The 18,857-nt window shown below is 38.6% G+C and overlaps 1 protein-coding gene across 2 annotated transcripts in view; it reads left to right on the forward strand.

Annotated features, from left to right (window-relative positions):
- Window positions 1–6,889: 6,889 nt before the first annotated feature.
- LOC131684151 (ATP-binding cassette sub-family C member 4-like) overlaps window positions 6,890–18,857 on the forward strand; it is a 38,818-nt gene continuing 26,850 nt past the window's right edge. For both annotated transcript variants that reach the window (XM_058966740.1, XM_058966743.1), the window contains exon 1: window positions 6,890–7,476. In XM_058966740.1, the coding sequence (XP_058822723.1) occupies window positions 7,292–7,476 (185 nt within the window). In that variant the 5' untranslated portion in view covers window positions 6,890–7,291. The remainder of the gene's footprint in view (window positions 7,477–18,857) is intronic.

Here is an 18,857-nt window from a genome sequence, read left to right on the forward strand (position 1 = left end):
TAAACTATAAAGAAAGCTAATCGTTGCAATTGAAGATTGCAGCGATTTTTGTCGGAAGTTGCTTATAATACTGTTCGTCATAATTTCTAATGTTTCTATGTTTGCAAGTCTGTGCAACTCATTTGTGCTAAACCAGGGAGGACGCTTCAAAATCATTTTCAGAATTTTAATCTGAATCCTTTGAAGCGTTTTCTTCCTAGTAGCACAACAACTTGCCCAGATTGGCACTGCATATAGCATTGCCGGTCTAAATATTTGTTTATTAATTAATAGTTTGTTCTTTAGGCAGAGCCTAGAATTTCTATTTATAAGAGGGTATAAACATTTTATATATTTGTTGCATTTTGTTTGGATTCCTTCAATGTGATCCTTAAAAGTGAGTTTTTTTATCGTAAATCAAACCCAAGTATTTAACTTGATCTGACCACGTTAAATTCAAACCATTAAATTTAATAATATGGTTATTATTTGGTTTAAGAGAAGAAGCTCTTGGCTTATGCGGAAACACAATCAATTGTGTTTTTGAAGCATTAGTGGAAATTTTCCATTTTTTCAGGTAATCATTGATAATATTCAAGCTTCGTTGCAGTCGACTGCAGATAATACGAAGACTCCTACCAGTGGCTAAGATGCTAGTATCATCACAGAAAAGTGACTTTTTACAGCCTGTAGGTAGATTTGGAAAATCAGAGGTAAAAATATTGTATAGGATTGGTGCGACGCTTGATCCTTGAGGGACGCCTGCTTTAACGGGTAGCTTATTAGATTTACAATTCTGATAAGAAACCTGTAGGGTACGGTTAGTAAGATAATTTTTAATTATCTTTATTATGTAAATTGGAACATTGAAATCCCGCATTTTGGCATTTAATCCTTAGTGCCAAACACTGTCGAAAGCTTTTTCGATGTCTAGAAGAGCAACTCCAGTGGAATAGCCCTCTGAGATATTTGCCTTTATCATGTTAGTTACTCTCACAAGTTGATGAGTAGTTGAATGTTCAATACGAAATCCAAACTGCTCAGGAAGAAAAATAGAATTCTCATTGATATGTGACATCATTCTAGTTAGGATGACTTTTTCAAATAATTTACTAATAGAAGAGAGTAAATAATTAGTCGATAGCTAGATGCTTCTGCTGGGTTTTTATCCGGCTTCAAAATAGGAATAACCTCGGCATTTTTCCATCTTTCAGGGAAGTATGCTAATTCAAAACATTTGTTGAATATTTTGACCAAGTGGTGATTTCGGGAAGGTTTTTAAGAAGAATGTTAAAAATTCCATCATAACCTGGAGCTTTCATATTTTTTTAACTTTTTCATGATGGATTTGATCTCATCATAGTTTGTTTCAACAATATCGTCTGGAGACAATACTTGATTTGAAACGTTTTCATATTTTTGTAAGATTTCGGTTTCAATAGGACTCACAACGTTGAGATTAAAATTATGGACGCTTTCAAACTGCTGAGCAAGTTTTAGAGCTTTTTCTTCGTTTGTAAGAAGTATGTGGTCACCTTCCTTCAAAGCTGGAATTGATTTCTGAGGTTGCTTAAGAACCTTAGAAAGTTTCCAGAAAGGTTTCGAATTTGGCTTGATTTGTTCAACCTCTTTCGCGAAATTTTCATTGCTTAAGAATGTGCATCTACGTTTAATTCCTTTTTGTAGATTCTGATAGATACATTTCATAGCAGGATCACGAGAACGTTGATATTGACGTCTTCGAACATTCTTCAAGCGAATCAGAAGTTGAAGATCGTCGTCAATAATAGGAGTATTAATTTTTTCTGTGTTGTTGTACTGATAAATTTCTAGCATCAACTATAGAATTACTTAAATTTTGTAATGCCGTATCAATGTCAGCTTTATTTTGTAAATTAAGGTCATGATTAAAATTATTCTCAATATAAGTTTTGTACCTTTCCCAATTCGCTTTGTGATCAGGGTTGCCAAAATTAAATCTGTATTTTTGTCCTAAAAATCTTTTCATCTGTATTTACTCTTCGAAAATTCTGTGTCGATATCTGTATCAAATCAGTTGAGTCGTTTAACCTTTTGCTGGATTATCTATCGATTAATTCTTGTGGTTTAAATCAGTCAAGCAAGGACCTGTTGACATTTTCATAAAAAAAACACTACAAGTCGTTCTGATATTGAACTTGAGCTTGTGCGACCACCCCTGGGTGCTACTCCGTTATCGATCTGGACTAGCTGAAGTTGAACAGAGAATAAGTAGATAATAATGCTTGGGAGTAGCGAAACATCTTTCAATGTGCAACTCCTGATAATCCTAAAGTGTTTATTGTTCAATACCGGCGCCGGCCAGGCCCGAACGTAGATCGCGGAAGGAAAGCAAAGGAATGGTTAGTCAGATACTTGCTTTTGCTAGAGGCCGTATATACTACTGCGCACTCCAAGAGTGTCACAGGAGGAGGATATTTTTGTTAGTAAGAGTATAGAAGTTGGATCTACTTCTTCCTTACCGACGCCAGAGAGGTGATTTCACTATCTGGACTAGATATCGATCCACCAAACTCATAGACCGGGCACCAACGGCCTTACTTCCCTTCCGAAGGAAGACGTAACCACAGATTTTTTCACCTCAGAAAAATCTCAACGACCTCGGCTGGAATTGAACCCAGGCAACTGGAATGAGTGGCGGTAACGCTTACCACTCAACCACCGGAGCCGTCTACAAGTCGCTCTGATATTTTATATCCAGAAACTTCAACTTTATCGATGTGCACAATGGAAAAATAATTTTCTTCTTCATTAAATGACTTTTGTTGATATATAATGTTATAAACATTTAGTCGACCAATGTAGCTGTCGAATTTTCGAAAAAAAAAAAAAAATAACAAAGTCACAGAGCATTACAATTAACGTTTCTGGAAGTAGACTTCAGCCAGGTGTTTGCTGGGTGCTAACCTGAGTGTATTGCAAACCTTTACCTTTCAGAGTGAGCGACCAATCTCAAAAGTGAATATTTATTTTAATATAGAGGGCTAAGCTAAGAGAGACAGAGAGGAAGTATTACTGAAACGTAAAAAATATTTCTAAAAATAGTTTTTGTAACATCATTTTTCACAAATCTGTATATCTGTACATACACGGAAAAATCTGTATATCTGTACACACAGATTCTTGGTCTGAAAATTACTGAAAAATCTGTATAAATACAGATTATTCTGTATTTTTGGCAACCCTGTTTGTGATAATTGAACACTGAGCTAATGGGATTGGAAACAGCTTCTTGAGAAAGTGAAAAAGTTACTGGAAGATGATCAGAATCAAAGACAGCATGTGTAGTCAATTCGCTACAAAGGTGACTTTGATCTGTCAAAACCAAATCAATTGTTGATGGATTCCTTACAGACGAATAGCATGTAGGACCATTCGGGAACAAAATTGAATAATAACCAGCAGAGCAATCATTAAAAAGTAGTTAACCGTTGGAATTGCTTTGAGCATTATTCCAGGCTCAATGTTTGGCGTTAAAATCGCCGATTATGAAGAATTTCGACCGATTTCTTGTAAGTTTTTGTAAGTCTCCTTTCAAAAAATTAATTTTTTCGCCAGTGCACTGAAAAGGCAAATAGGCTGCGGCAATAAAAATGATACCAAGATCAATTTCAACTTCGATACCCAAACTCTCGATCACCTTGGTGTCAAGAGACGGCGTAACGGAATGTTTGATCCTGCGATTAACCGCTATTGCGATTCCTCCGCCGAATCCAACAATTCGATCAAATCGATGAATAACAAAATTAGAGTTACTCTTCAATGTAATATTTGGTTTTAAAAAAGTTTCGGTCACAACGGCGATATGCACATTATGTATCCTCAAGAAGTTGAAAAATTCGTCTTCGCACGTTTTTAATGAACGAGCATTCCAATTTAATAAATTTAAATGATTATTTAAAGTCATTGTTAAACTTTAATTTCATTACAATTTTGTTAGCAAATTCCCACCCCGCTTGAAAAGCTTCAAACATGGAGGTAGAATTTAACATGGCAATCATCATAGGTAACATAGCCTCTTGTAGGTATTTAAATTTTTCTTCCGTTACGCTACCAAGATCCATTGGACTAAAGGAAGCGTTGGGTGCAAACGAGATTGATGGCGTGGTAGGTGTAGCCGTTATTTTGGCATTGCTACCTGCCACTGAAGCATAAGATGACACAGCATTGTAGGATGGTGTGACGGAGGTAGAAGAAGTTGTTAATCTATTTTGAATCGGATTAAAACGTTTGGGTGTGTTTTCTTGAAGTGTACCAGAAGAAGTAGGTACATTTTTTATTTGTTATTTTTGTTGTCTAGAACAAGAATTTATAATTTTTTCTCGAACAGGACAACCCCAGAAATTCGATTTATGATTTTCGCTACATTAGCGCATTTGAAACTTTTTGTGGTTTTTTCACCGGACAAGTATCTTTCGTGTGCGATTTATCACCACAGATCATACATTTGGAATCCAAAAGACAATTTTTTGTGCCGTGCCTAAAGCCTTGGCATCTACGACACTGGGTCAGATTTTGAATTCTGCCCCCATGTCGTCTATAATGTTCCCACTTTACTCGCACGTGGAACATAAAACGTGCTTTTTCAAATACTTTCAAATTATTAACCTCATTACGGTTAAAATGAATTAAATATAGCTCCTGGATAATTCCAGAGCGTACTGGCGTGTCATCGCCGGTAGCCTTTCTCTTCATAAGAATAACTTGTGAAGGAGAAAAGCCAAGTAAATTTTTCAATTCGTTGGATATTTCATCCAAACTTTGACCTTGAGGTAGCCCTTTCAAGACAGCCTTGAATGGTCTATCTGTCTTGAAATCATATGAATAAAATTTATATAACTTCTCCGTAAGATACTGTAGTAGTCGTTTGTGGCCAATCAATTCCTCCGCTGTAACTCGACATTCTCCTCTTCGGCCAATCTGAAAAGAGACTTTCACGTCCGGAAGGAACGTCGAAAGCTCAGTTCGAAAGGCTTTGAAGTCGGAGATCATCACTGTTATAGGCGGATGTGATTGCGTTTTCTTCTCAAATTTCATCAGCTTCACATTCGGATAAAACATAGAATGAGTTGTTGCATTCAATTGAATTTTCGAGTGGAGAAGATACCCTTTTCCGTTTAGCTTTAATTTTTGGCACACGGCCTTTCTGGGAGGACCCAGGCATGTTGGAAGAATTAAATATTTCTTTAGGCTGAATTGTTCTTGAAAAATGTTTTAGTCTTGAAAAAAACTGATTGAGTAGAAAAAGTAGGTAGTCTTGAGAAAGACTAATTGTCGAAAAAATACAGGTAGTCTTGAGAAAGACTGATCGAGCGAAAATATTGATAGCCTTGAGAAAGACTGTTGCTGTTGAAAAACTCTAGGTAAACCAGGAGCTATCAAGATTTGTGACCGGTTCGAACGAAGGTTCAAGCCGGTATGATGGACGTTTGCAATGGGAGAGTTTGTGGGTGTATATGAGAAAATTATAATTGTTTGTGTTAGTGAGTGTTAGTATGAATCTAATTTAAGATTGAGTAATAAAAGAAAACATAACATGCCGAATAAAGACAAAAAAAATGCAAGGAGATTGACTAGAAGTGTATAAATTGACCGATATTATTTTTAGTCTACATGAACAGACTAAGAGAAGTACAACAAAAACAAACTATGAAGTAGAAGAAAAGAACACATGTAACCTGCCATCATTAATTTTAGTTAGAATTTTATCATGCTATACTAACCGGGAATGGATGATTCACTTGCGTCGGTAAATTAATCGTACCTTAATTTATCCAATCCGATCTTCCCGAATGAATCGAATCGAATGCACAAATTGAAAACCGGAAGGGTTACCCACTATTCCATCATATACGCCAGTTCTGCGTCTATTCCCTGGCCCAACTGTCACAAATATTCAGACGACCACACACACAGATAGACATACGATAGATTAGTGATCTAGATAGACTCACCTGCCTGCCGGTGGAGAAAAGAACCATTATTGTTCGGAATTCGGATGTTTCACAAAATCCACTGCAAAATCACATTTTACAAATCTTTCATTGGAGTTACGTCTAATAGTGTGCTAGCGCTAGTTTATAAAGACATTTTTTTGTTTATGCTATTCAATGGTGTACTAAAATTTTCTAGCATAAATATAATTCAACTTCTAAAATTCCTCCAAACAAGCAATTCAACTAAATAAATTGTTTCACAAAAGAATAAGTATCAATAGAATCGTGCTATCAACTATTTATGCACCATCCTGCGGGTCTAACAGCGCATGCAGAACTGACTCAGACATCATTTCATTAAAAGTTTAATTTAAATTAATTAAAAGATTGATTTACAGTCTTCGACAAAGTTGTAGATAATAAAATTAATTTTTCTCATTTCCACTTGCAGTGATAAACTTATATAGTGCCACCTAGCGGTACAAATGCGAGCTAGTGGGGTTTCTCCTTGTAAATTGGAGAAAAATCCCATAAAAACTTCAACCACGTTGGTCCGGTAGCTAAACTGGCCGATTTACTTCAAATTTGAAGCAGACTCTCCTGGTGGAACTAGGAGTCGACTCACTGCTTTTTTCCGGCCAGTCTAAGGACCATGCGTTAACACGAAACTGCTACGCGTAGGTGGCAGCATTTAGTTCTGTCAACTCAAGTCTCACATTATTTTTTAATCCAACCCTTTTTCATCGGGATCACACAATTACCACCACATACAAGGGAAGGATCGTAGATATTCATCAGTATCAGTACTGTTCTTGAAAGCATAGAAGTATTTGCGCAGAATCGGGGAAACATACTCATACAGTCATACAGATTGTGACCATTAATGCTTTATTTTGAATAACTTCGTTTCTCCCACACTAGTTGTGTTACGACAATCAATCATCGCACATGTGTTTCTGTATCGTTTATATTTAGTTTAGAATGGTTTTTGCTCACAGGCGCTTTGTCAACAACTGATTTCAATATTGTTTTTTTTTCTGCTTCGGCTCAGTCAAATATTTGAGGCGGTGCAATTTATGCAATCAGTTCGTCACTCGAATTTAACTGAAAAGATATCAGATCTGCGGGCAGCTTGAATGAGAAGATGAAATCACACCCACCATCGGCGCATATAGTCGAATCCAATTACCTCTCCCGGAACACGCTTATCTGCTGCGGTAGCTTCGCACTGACAAACAAACACGGATTGCCTGGTTAAATATCACCAGCGAATACCGTACTGGCATCATTCACGGAGACTGAGCTGACGAGTGATAACAGCAAGTGCAAAAGTTGTAATGGAAGCTGCCAAGGTTAAGATGGGCAAAAACCCACGCCAGGATGCCGGTCTACTGTCGGTTCTGACGTTCTGGTGGACTATCGATATGTTTCGAGAGGGCTCGACCAGAACGCTGGGGCTATCGGATCTGTACAAGCCGCTGGAGGATGACCTCGCCGACAAGCTGGGAGATCGGCTGGAAAAGTGAGTTTTGTTTTCTCGTTTCGTTTGTGTGCGTTTGTTGACGTTTAAAATCAATCAGCTGTTCTTGTTCAATCGGTTCGATGCAGTGGTAGGGTTACCACCTCTGGAAAGATTATGACTCGGAGATTTTAACCGACCTGGGGTAGACTTCATGGGAAACATGAGTATACGCTGGAGTCAGAAATACGAATCAAAGCTATTGCTCGACATTTCAATTCGCCAGGGGATATAATTAGCACTGAATGGTTGGAAAATTACCAAAATAGAGTATCATTGGCAAAGTGAAAACTCACCCTGCTACCCAGTGCCGTTCACATTCAGCTGAAAACGTTTCGGTGTTTGTTAACGACTTTGTAGGATTAGTTTCGTGTAGTATTTAATTTACCCATCTAACCGCAACGAATACAAAGACACCAGCCACTCTCGCTGTGGAGGATAAGCCGAGCGAGCATTGCTCTCCTGCAAGCTAACAGGAAATTGAAAGTACTAGGATAGCAGCATCACCTGGGAAGCACACTGCGGTGTCTTCTGAAACTCTTTACAGAGAGCGGTTCTTCGTCATACAGGCGCTAGAGAGATCCCAACAAAGGAGCAAATCTCACTCATCAATATCTAAGAACCGCCGAATGAGTAGGCAAATTTAGCACGGAAAGAGCTCATTTTATGTTGCCGCGGCCGATTGGTTTAGGCCAACTGGCTCTCGCAACAAGCAGCAGCTGCAAAAAAGCACTAGCAACAGTGGGGTGAATTGATGAAATTGAAGGAAGTTAACTTTTTTTGGCAAATTTTTAATTGATATTTATCGGTATAAATCAAAGAATGAAGTTAATTGGTTTACGTTTCACCTTGCTATTTCTTTTCAACCATCATCAGAACTTTGCTAGCTGTTCTAGAATAGCTAGTAAAGTTCTAGAATAGCTTAAAGTTCTACATGGATGAAAAGAAACAGTAGGCCGACTCGTAAACCAATTAACTTCCTTCGTTCACTTTCACCGAAAAATATCAATCAAAATCCGCCAAAATAAATTCATGGTGATGTAAAATCGATATTCATAACGTTAACTTTTTTACACAATTTTGAGTGACTTAGTGGCGTAATATTTCCTAAAGTTGTAATTAAGGTGAATTGTTTTCCATTCCAAATCCAAAATACCTGATGGAAACATCTTAGTCACCTTGAAACGAAAGGGTTAGTAAGACAAATAAATCTGAACCCAAAAGATGAGAAAAAGCACTAATTACACTATTAAAACATGCTGTATATAAACAATATAATACAGTACTAAAACGTTTAAATTATCCATTGGCTCACCGGGGACCGGCGGAATTGATGAAAAGCACGAATATGCGAAAATCGCCTATCAAAACCGGTCTCCAAGTCAAACTAGAAGGGTTGGCAACCCTAAGCGAATGCATATCAATAATTGCTGGCTGATATATTTGATTTTTACATTGCTCTTAGCAAAAGAGATAGCTACTAGAGAATGCTAGAGAAAATTTTCAATAGAACGTAAGTAACAATGAGAGATTCTCTTTAAGGTCTTTCTCTTCTGTTCATTACTCGGCCATTTCAGCTTTTACTACTCTACTCTTTCCATAATAGTCAAATAAAAACCGTCTGCTTTCGATATGTACTGGAAAATTAGTGCAAAGTGTTGTAATGACGTCGTAATAAACGAAAGAGAAAGTAAACAAAGAGAGGATCTCAATGTTACTTACGTCCTATTGAAAATTTTCTCTAGAATGTCTGCCGCCAATTGTTATAGTTTACTGAACTACAAACGTCTCAGGAGAGAACATGTCCGAGCGAGTGGTAGCGAGATAGAACAACGCGCATCTGCCTGGTGACTCCGATAGGTCGTTGCGTCACATTCACGCAAGTCTGTGTGTTGATTCATCATTCTGTAAACAATAAGCAAGCAAACGACCTCAGGTTCAACCGAGGTTTAATTGAAATGAGTCTCTGGGGAAACAACTTTGGCAGAAAACGAAGAGAAAAGTACGCTGTTATGGAAATAGCAGGAAAGAATTTCGTTTCTCAAAAACTGCAATATTCAATAAAAATTTATTGAAGTAACATTTTTATAAGATATTTAGATTTCTATAAGATACTTTACATTTTTGACATCTGAAAATAGCAACTAAAGCATAAAAATCGCGCTATATTGCTTCTTTAGGAATTTGTTTACGCCATTTGGTGCATGAATTGCATAATACCCTAGTTGTAGTAAATCGATTAATTTGTGTTTTTTATTCGTCCTATAAGAACCTGCAACTGACTTTGCGGCAGGTAAACTCCAAATACAGATATGAAACAAAGACGGAAGATCTGTTTGCTAGCAAAAGAGTACCAGATACTGATGAGACGAAATTAAAACACAAATTCGTACAGTTTCTTGCAGAAACTTTGGCTGTGTATACAGATGTACAGTTTCCGAAAGAAATGGTACGAATTGACAGGGTTAGTTTTGGATGCCCAGAAGATATTTATATTCATACATATGGAACGACAAGTCGAAATAATTTATATTGCTACACTCACGGTCTATAGCAACCAGTGGCGGAAAATCTCAAATTCAGTTCCCTAATTATTATTGTTTATTGGGGCTTTAACCTATATGTCATTCGCCCATGCAGTTCCCTAATGCATTCAGTGTCAACCCCTCCATTAGTCATTCTCTTCCAAAATGATTGAAGTCTCACGCAGAATCGAATGTTGAAGCTCAGAGGAAATATAAATTCATTCGCCAATCAAAACATTCATATTCTAGCTTAGCTTATCTTACGTAGACTGACCGTAGTTGTACTTCGTGATTGACCGAATGAGTGAACATGCACATTGAACCAAACAAGATATGCTTGGAAGGAACAAATCATTCTCAGGAATCGGAATATGTTGGCTCGATTGGCACGATCTCCAATGCAATATTCATTCCCAAAAGGGAAAATTGGATTTATCAAATTTGCTCCCTACCCTAAGATCAAAGTTATTATTCGCTTTCTTGTCAACAAACCAGAGCTTCTGCATTTGATTCCCAGGACAAGTCGGTTGCTCTGAACGTTCACATGTGTCGTGTGAAAAATTCAGATTTTTTATGTCTAAATAGTGCTAATTTGGGTATTAGTTTAGATACATCGTCTAACTAGACACCCAGTTGGTGCTAGTTACTGACGAGATGAATTCAAAACACAGAAAATAAACGTTCTCCATGTTATCTGAGCAGTGGCGTAGTAGAGGGGGGGGGGTTTGGGTACGAAACCCCCCCCCCCCCACCGAAATATTTGGGAGAAATTTAAAAAAATTGAACATGTTAAACAAAAATATGTCTAATATTTTAAATGAAATTCTCAAAGTTTCATTTGCAAAAGTTATCTTGTGAAAATATTTCCTTGTAGTGAAAATTGGCTGCAGACTCGACACCTACCTGTCGGCACGTTGTGGAGGCTAGCTCAACTGCCGAGGACTATAACGAGTAGATCGCGGCGAAGCGAGGAGCTAGGAGCTTAATGGTTCACGAAACGGATATCGGTACCGAGAGAAATTTCGCCACATTCTGTAGTCCTTGACTGACGGCGAACATGGACTGGAGAGTGTGAGAGAAGTATCCCCATAAAGGTAACCAAGCGATTCGCTACCGCATCGGCCAATGGAACCCTGCTGCAGCACGAAGAAGGACGGGCGGCAAGCTAAAGTGGAAGACGAAAACCTTTAACGAAAACCTCTGTTGAGTTACTTCGGCGAACAACGGAATCAAGTACGTTGATACGGCTGACGGCTAACAAGAAGGATTGTGACGGCTTGTGACGTTACAATGTCACGAAAACTAGGGCCATGTAGTAGACGGCGTGCAGCTTACTGGTTAAATGAGTAACTCAGTACGCTATACGCTGCTTGTCTTAGATCCAGAAGGCGGGCTCTGAGCGCAAAATCGGAGAGTGAGAGAGGAGCGCAAGCGACGTATCTAGAAGCTAGGGACTCTTTAAAATAGGAGATCAAGCTTAGCAAGCCAATTGCCATAAGTAGCTGTGCTGAGAAATAAACGCCAGTCCCTGGGGGACGCGTACTGAGTCGTCATGACGAAGACGAGGGTCCGTCGACACCAGCTGAAATATGCCCGGGTAAGCTAAAGATAATCGTTGAGGGTCTCTTCCCGAATCACGATTCAACTACCTCGTCACCGACCCCGTACGGCGAAGAAGAAGGAGGTAACACAGTCGAGTGGCAAGTGACTAACGACGAGCTCAAGGACGCGTCGATGTGACTAAAATCAAAGAAAACCCCCGGTCCGGATGGAATACCAACCGTGGCGCTGAAAGCTGCGATCCTGGCATATCCGGACATGTTCAGGATGCTACTGCTGAAGTCTTTAGACGATAGTAATCTGCCAAAGTCAGGGAAGTCACCGGGCCATCCAGCCTCGAATAGACCAATGCCGCAGCGTGGCATAAAAGAATGAGCCAGATCCTGAAGAGATACTTTCAGAGTAGAGCACTGCTGTACCAGACGAACAAAAGGGCAGAAGGCAATGCGAGTCGCAGCGGGCGTTACTCAGGGCTCCATTCTCTGTCAAACACTTTGGAATGGGATGTAAGATGCACTGATAATATAAATTCGTGAATATAATGAATCATGCAATGCACGAATTCATTCGTCGTTTTCTGCAACGAAGTATTTTCGTGCATTGTAAATAGTAAGTTTCGTTCATTTCATGAACAAGAATGGCCGTATGGTGAACGAAAGCTTTCGTAAATTTTACACATTTAATGTACACTGCACGAATGTTATCGTTGATAACGACATTATTTTTCGTGTATGAAATGAAATGTTTTGTTTATTTTAATAAACGTTTGTGTATATTACGAACGATTTCGTTGGTCGCACGAAATCTTTTCGTTTATCTTAGAAAAGTTTTCGTATTTAATGGCCTCTTATTGTTTTCAGTCGATCTTTTAGGATCGATGTTTTTTTTTATTTAAAAAAATCGATGTGGCCAAATCGATTTTATTGTGATACGAAGAAATGGCCGCTTGATGAACGAAAGTTAATGTACACTGCACGAATGTTATCGTTGATAACCACATTATTTTTCGTGAATGAAATTAATTGTTTTGTTCATTTTAATAAACGCTTATGTATATTACAAACGACTTCGTTGGTCGCATTCGATCTTTTAGGATCGATGTTTGACAACACCGATATCGCTCTGGCAGAGAAAAACTCAAAATTATTCATACAAAATCAACGAGCAGTTCACGACGGCTCAACTGATTCTGTACTGCTCCAGATTCTGAATCAACTGGAAGCGAAAGAGGTTCAGGAAATCTTCCTGCAACCGGCGGACACTGATACGACTACTAAACAGTCAGTCAACAACAATTATCTGACGAATAGCAACAATGGCTCCATATTGCTCTTTTGACGTGGACGGTTTGACGAATGGTGCGCGTAAATATTATAAAATATACGTATATAACAGCGAACGACTCGTTTGTTGAATGAAGCTGTTTCGTAATAAGCTAACGAAAGTCATTTCGTGGTTTTCACGAAAAACTCGTAATAAAAAATAAAAGTGTTTCGACAGAACTACGAACGATTCATCATATGTACGAAAAATTCGTATATTTTATGAAAGTTGTTTGTACGAAATTAATTCCTAGAGATTTACGAATATATTCTATCAGTGTGGGGTCTTAACACTGCGGCTGCCCAGGAAAGTGAAAATCGTTGGTTTCGTGGACGATGTGTCAATAATGGTGAGACACTTGAAGAAATGGAGGTGTCGGTGACGGAGACAATAGATGCGATCGAGAGCTGGATGCACGGGTCAAGCTGCAAATAGCTCACCACAAGACGTTGTTGTTGGACAGCAACTGCAAAGGGGTTCAGCGGATACAGATCACCATCGAAGGGCATGTGATTGCATCGAAGCGTGCAATGAAGCAATTGCGAGTGATAACACTAATTTACAAGAAAAATGAAGCTTCAAGGAAAAGTATTTTTTAGACTAATTTTGGGTCGCTGAACACGAAAATAATATTCATTTTTTTGTTCAAAGAAGCGATTTTGTGATTTTCTCAAAAAACTCGTTTTTGAGCACTTTTTGTAGTTTTTAGTCAATATTTCGTGTCAAAATCATTCAATTAATTTAGTCAATATTCAGGTTGAAAGGTGCCGAGATGCCCTTTCCAAAAACATATAATATGTGTCGATCATATGTAAAATTTTTAGTGCTGCAAGCGACCAAATTTTAAAAAAGTGCATTTTTGACCATTTTTAAAAGTTACTCATTTTTAAATGATTTTTTTTACCGAGAAACAATTTTTTTCCGACCTTTTAGAATCTAAGATGACAGATAATATGTTTACGTTGATTTTAGGCCTAATATCTCTAACATCGGATGGAAAATGTTGATGCTATGGTACATTGAGCGAAACGGAAATTTTATGATTTTAGCGGACCCTGCCCTGGTGCGGCGGTTTAGAGTGGTTTAGCACTGGTCTCATAAGCCAGTCGTCAAATATTCGAGTCCCTATCGGGAAGGAGTCTCAGTGGGATCGTAGCACTAGTCACGTAATATTCTGTGAACTGAGAATCTGCTGTGAAGCCTGTTGAAGCAGAAGGCAAAAGTTAATTTAATTCGTAAAATATGTACTCACCATAGACAAAACAAAAACTTTTCCAACGATATTTCCACATTTTAAAAAGAGCACTTATTGTACAATGAAATATCCAAAACCATTCAAATGCCGCAGGATGGATGGAAGCTCGAGAAGACAGTACCCAACACAAACAATAACTATCAAGTATAGAAGATTATTTCAGCCGAAAGTATGATTGTGCGAAAAATAAAAAAGTTACAATTTTCACTCAGTGCTTCATACCATCTACATTTTTCATCCGACTCTTGTGACTATTGGATTAAAATTTATGCAAAAAGATTATTTATCTCATTAGATTCTAAAAGAATTTTCTTCTGTCTTTGATTTATTATAAAAAAATTACTAGAAATATGCATTTTTTTAAAAAAGGTCGAACATTAGACTTTTTTTACTTTGGTCGATTGTAATCATAATAAATGTACATTTCTCGACAAACATACGATTACGGCTTAAAAGTCAACTGTCAAAATTCTCTTTGAAAGGAAATTCCAGACAAACCGTTACTGGCTAAACGCGGTTCATAGCAGTTAATACAAGAGAAAACTTTTCTTTTGATTACTCTAAACGCCTGTGATTGGCGGGTACCAGTTTGTCTGAAATTTCCCTTCAAAGACAATTTTGACAGTTGGCTTTTAAGCCGTAATCATATGTGTGTCGAGATTTGATCTACGCATATTATACATTTTCGGAAATGGCACATCAATACCTTTCGAACTGTTTCGATCGGATCCTATTTGAACAAGATATTGACAAATAACTAAAATAGTGCCCAAAAACACCTTTTTCAAAGGAATCTTGAAAATACTTCTTTGAAAAAAAAATGGACTTGGTTTTCGTATTCAGCGATCCAAAATTAACTGAGGAAACATCTTTCTTCTTAGCTTATCGCGATTACCTTAAAATTGTTAAAATCTGTCACATTAGATACTGAAAATATGAAAAATTATTTTTCTGTAATGAAAAATTATTTTTCTGTAATGAAAAATAGAGCAAAAACAGAAAAGCGGAAGCAAAAGAAAAACGTTTTTTTTCAAACTCGAACTTCTTTGAAAGCGAAATAGAGTATTATTTTCGTATTCAGCAACCCAAAATTAATCTAGAAAGCACTTTTTCTCGTAGCTTCATTTTTCTTGTAAACTAGTGTAGAGTAAGGTGGGGCAAAAGTGCGCACCTAACAGTTTTCGTAAAATAACTATTGGTAGAAAAGCACTAGAAAATTGGCATGATTACAAATTATTACTCTCATCATACATCTTCAAAACGTAATACTGGATATTTCTTGGTTTTGCTTGTAATCCGAGAAATAGTTATTTTCTTATGAATACTCAAATGCGTACTTTTGCCCCATGGTCGGGGCAAGAGTGCGCATAGCACGGGGCAAAAGTGCGCACAGCTTAAATAGCCGATTTATTTCCGCCCATAAATTAAACTAATCAATTTTAAGAGATCCATCCCCTCTTACTCTTCCTTCAAAACTAAAAAGTACCCCTCCCTCTGCCTCGGTGGATGTTGTTCAGTTTTCTATTATGTTGAAAAAACTTGGATGTTTCATCTTTTAGACAATGTGGTTCATGATCAAACTGTCACCCCTAGTAACATCATTATTTGTCATAGTTGGGTAGATCACTACAAGAATTCTTGCGAATATGCTATTTATATTGGAAATACATCTTTATTTACAAATTCATAGTTTTTTGGTTCTTTTTTAATTACTCTGAGCTTTCGACACTCTATATTTTTCCTTGGAACCAGTTATGCTGATGCTTTTGTTCCTAAACCGCTCATATCAGTCGTAATTTGACCGGTGAACTCGCAGTTATTGAAGATGCTGGTCCCTTCTTTAAATCATGGAAGAATTAGTTCAATTTTTATATAAAAAGCTTCACTCGCGTCTTTTGATTTGGGGCGGATATGCTATGCGCACTTTTACCCCACTGTCAGTTTTGTAACTTATTAAATTGTTACGAAAATTACTGATATTTTTTTCATTAAATCAAATATATCTCGCAACGAACCATATGTTGAAGATTTTTAGGGTACTGTAGTTTTATCGATCCTGATTTATTCAAACAGCTAATTTATGATTCCCAAAATTCAAAAAATAAGATCAAATCAGCGAAAAATGGTCCTTCCCCCTTAATTTCAAGCCACTATATTCAAACCTTTCATGCTTATATGTGCGATTAGTTGACTTAATGATACTCTAAATCCATACAGAGTTGCCAGGTTCTAGCGCTTGTGTGCTTCTAAAAGTCCTATGCGCACTTTTGCCCCATGCGCACTTTTACCCCACCTTACTCTAATCTTATTTAAGACCAAAAGAGATATGTGAAAATCAGAGCAATTTTCACTCGGTGCTTAATAACATCACCAGTTTTTGTCAGATTTTTGTGATCTTAGGCTTAAAATTCACGTGAGAAGTTTGTCTGTCACATAAGATCCTAAAAGATTTTTTTCGCTGATTTATTTTTTTTATGAAAAATCAACTAAAAATTAGTAATTTTACCAAACACTACTTTTTTGACTTTGGTTGCTCTTAACCCTAAATTGTTGATATTTTATCCTAACATGTTATATATTTTTGGAATGGGCACATCAATACTTTTCGAATGGTGTTTGTGTTAATCGGAAGATTTGTTCCTGAGATATTGACTAAAAACTGCAAAAAGTGCTCAAAAACACCTTTTTCAAAAAATCACAAAAACTATTCTTTAAAAAAGAAAATGGATATGATTTTCGTGCTCAGCGACCCAAAAGAGACTTAGAAAACACATTTTTTCTTAACTTCATGCAATTAACCCAAAATTTGTAAACTAGTGAATCGACGACTGATTGAGCTTAAACAACCACGTTGATTACACATGCGAAATGTCGGGTCTTTATCTAGTGTTTCGTCATCGATTCTGCTTGGGGTGCGGCGCTGAAAACCAAGTGAAACCGCGAAAAGCTGAACAGGACGCTTCGACTACTGGTCGTACGAGTTGCGATTGCATACCGGAGGCAGTATGCCGTGATGTCGAGATGATCCCCATCTGCATTACCCTGACGGAGGATATCAAGTGCTACAATCAATGAAATGTCAGAAACGTGAGGAAGATTATGAGAATCGATTCGATGATGACGTAGCAGCAGGAATGGGATAATACGGAGAAAGGAAAGTGGACCTACTGGCTCATCCAAACCTGTCGACGTGGGTCAATTGAATGCACCGAGAGATGACCTTCAACCTGAAACAGCTTCTACCGAGCCACGGCTGCTTAAGTATCTGGAGTATCTTCATCGGTGTGGGTACGCAACGTCAACACTGTGCCTGGAGCGTCTTTGAATGTCCGAGGTTTGAAGTCTTTGAATGTCCGAGGAGAGTCTTTGAATGTCCGAGGTTTGAAGTGACGTGCAGGGAGCTACTTAAAATGGGAGAACCGGACATCAACCCGGATAATGTAGCCTACAGAATGACAAGCGACGTAGAGACGTGGAACGCAGTAAACAGAGATATGATGTAGATCAGTGATTCTCAACTGGGGTCCGCGGGTCCCAGGGGGCCGCGAAGTCATTGCATATTTTCCGAGTGCATATTGAAATTTCAAATCTTGTTTCCTAACAAATTGAAAATAACATATTGATAGCATACAAAAATGATGTTTATCTGTTGGGGTCCGCAGCAACCCAGTGTGATATCTAAGGGGTCCGTGGTACGAAAAAGGTTGAGAACCGCTGATGTAGATCATGACCGTCTTACAGCGGAATGGACATCGAACAACGGTTTCGGGAGAGCAATCACCGCCAGGGAACTCTCCGCAGGTGTAAGCTAGATCCACCGCCGAGGACTAGTCGTTTAGACTGCAACAGAGCAGCGAGTATGAGTCGTCAAAACGCCAGCGAACCGGACGTCACGCTCCATGCAGATTCGCCAGACCGACTACGGCACCCCACCGGTTGTTCCGATAGAAAAATAGCGAAAACCAAAGAAGAATCGATATTGGGAAAACTTTTTTCGCCAGGGAACTCTCCGTTAGCGTAAGCTAGATTCACCGCTGGGGACTAGACTGAGTAGACAGCGACGAGATACCGCTAGTCGCGAGTCATCGGCGCACCAGTGCATCGGATACCCTGCTTCACCAGAATCGCCGAACTGACCTCGGCACCTAGCTGATTAGCTCGATCTCGGGAGAACTTCTCTCGCCGGGGAATTCTCTGTCGGAGAAGGTCAGGTCCATCGTCGGGGACTAGACCGAGTTGTTCGCGAACAAGTCGAGGACTGAATGGACCATCAAGGAAGTAGTGCTAAATGGCCCAAGAAGAGAACTAAATGGCTTAAAGGAGTTGCGGTGCTAAATGGCACCGGTTACGGATTCAAAGGGCTCAAGAAGTTGTGGTATTGAAACCAAATAAGAATCGGTATCGGGAGAACTTCTTTCGTCTGGGACCTCTCCTTTAGCTTACAGTCAGATTCACCGCCGAGAACGAGACCGCTTAAACCGCGACGATACACCACCAGCAAACCGGATGCCCCACTCTACCGGAATCGCCGAACTGACCGTAGCACCTGGTTGGTTGGCCCGAACTTCTCTCGCCGGGGAACTTTTCGTCGGAGTAGGCTAGATCTATCGTCGGGGACTAGATCGAGTAGTTCGCGAACCAGTCGGAAGCTCAACGAGGAAGTGGTACTTAATGGCACAAGGGAACTGAAGGGCTCAGTAAATTAGACAGTCTGAAGTTTG

This window comes from Topomyia yanbarensis, chromosome 2 (assembly GCF_030247195.1).
Source record: "Topomyia yanbarensis strain Yona2022 chromosome 2, ASM3024719v1, whole genome shotgun sequence".
NCBI classification, from domain to species: domain Eukaryota; kingdom Metazoa; phylum Arthropoda; class Insecta; order Diptera; family Culicidae; genus Topomyia; species Topomyia yanbarensis.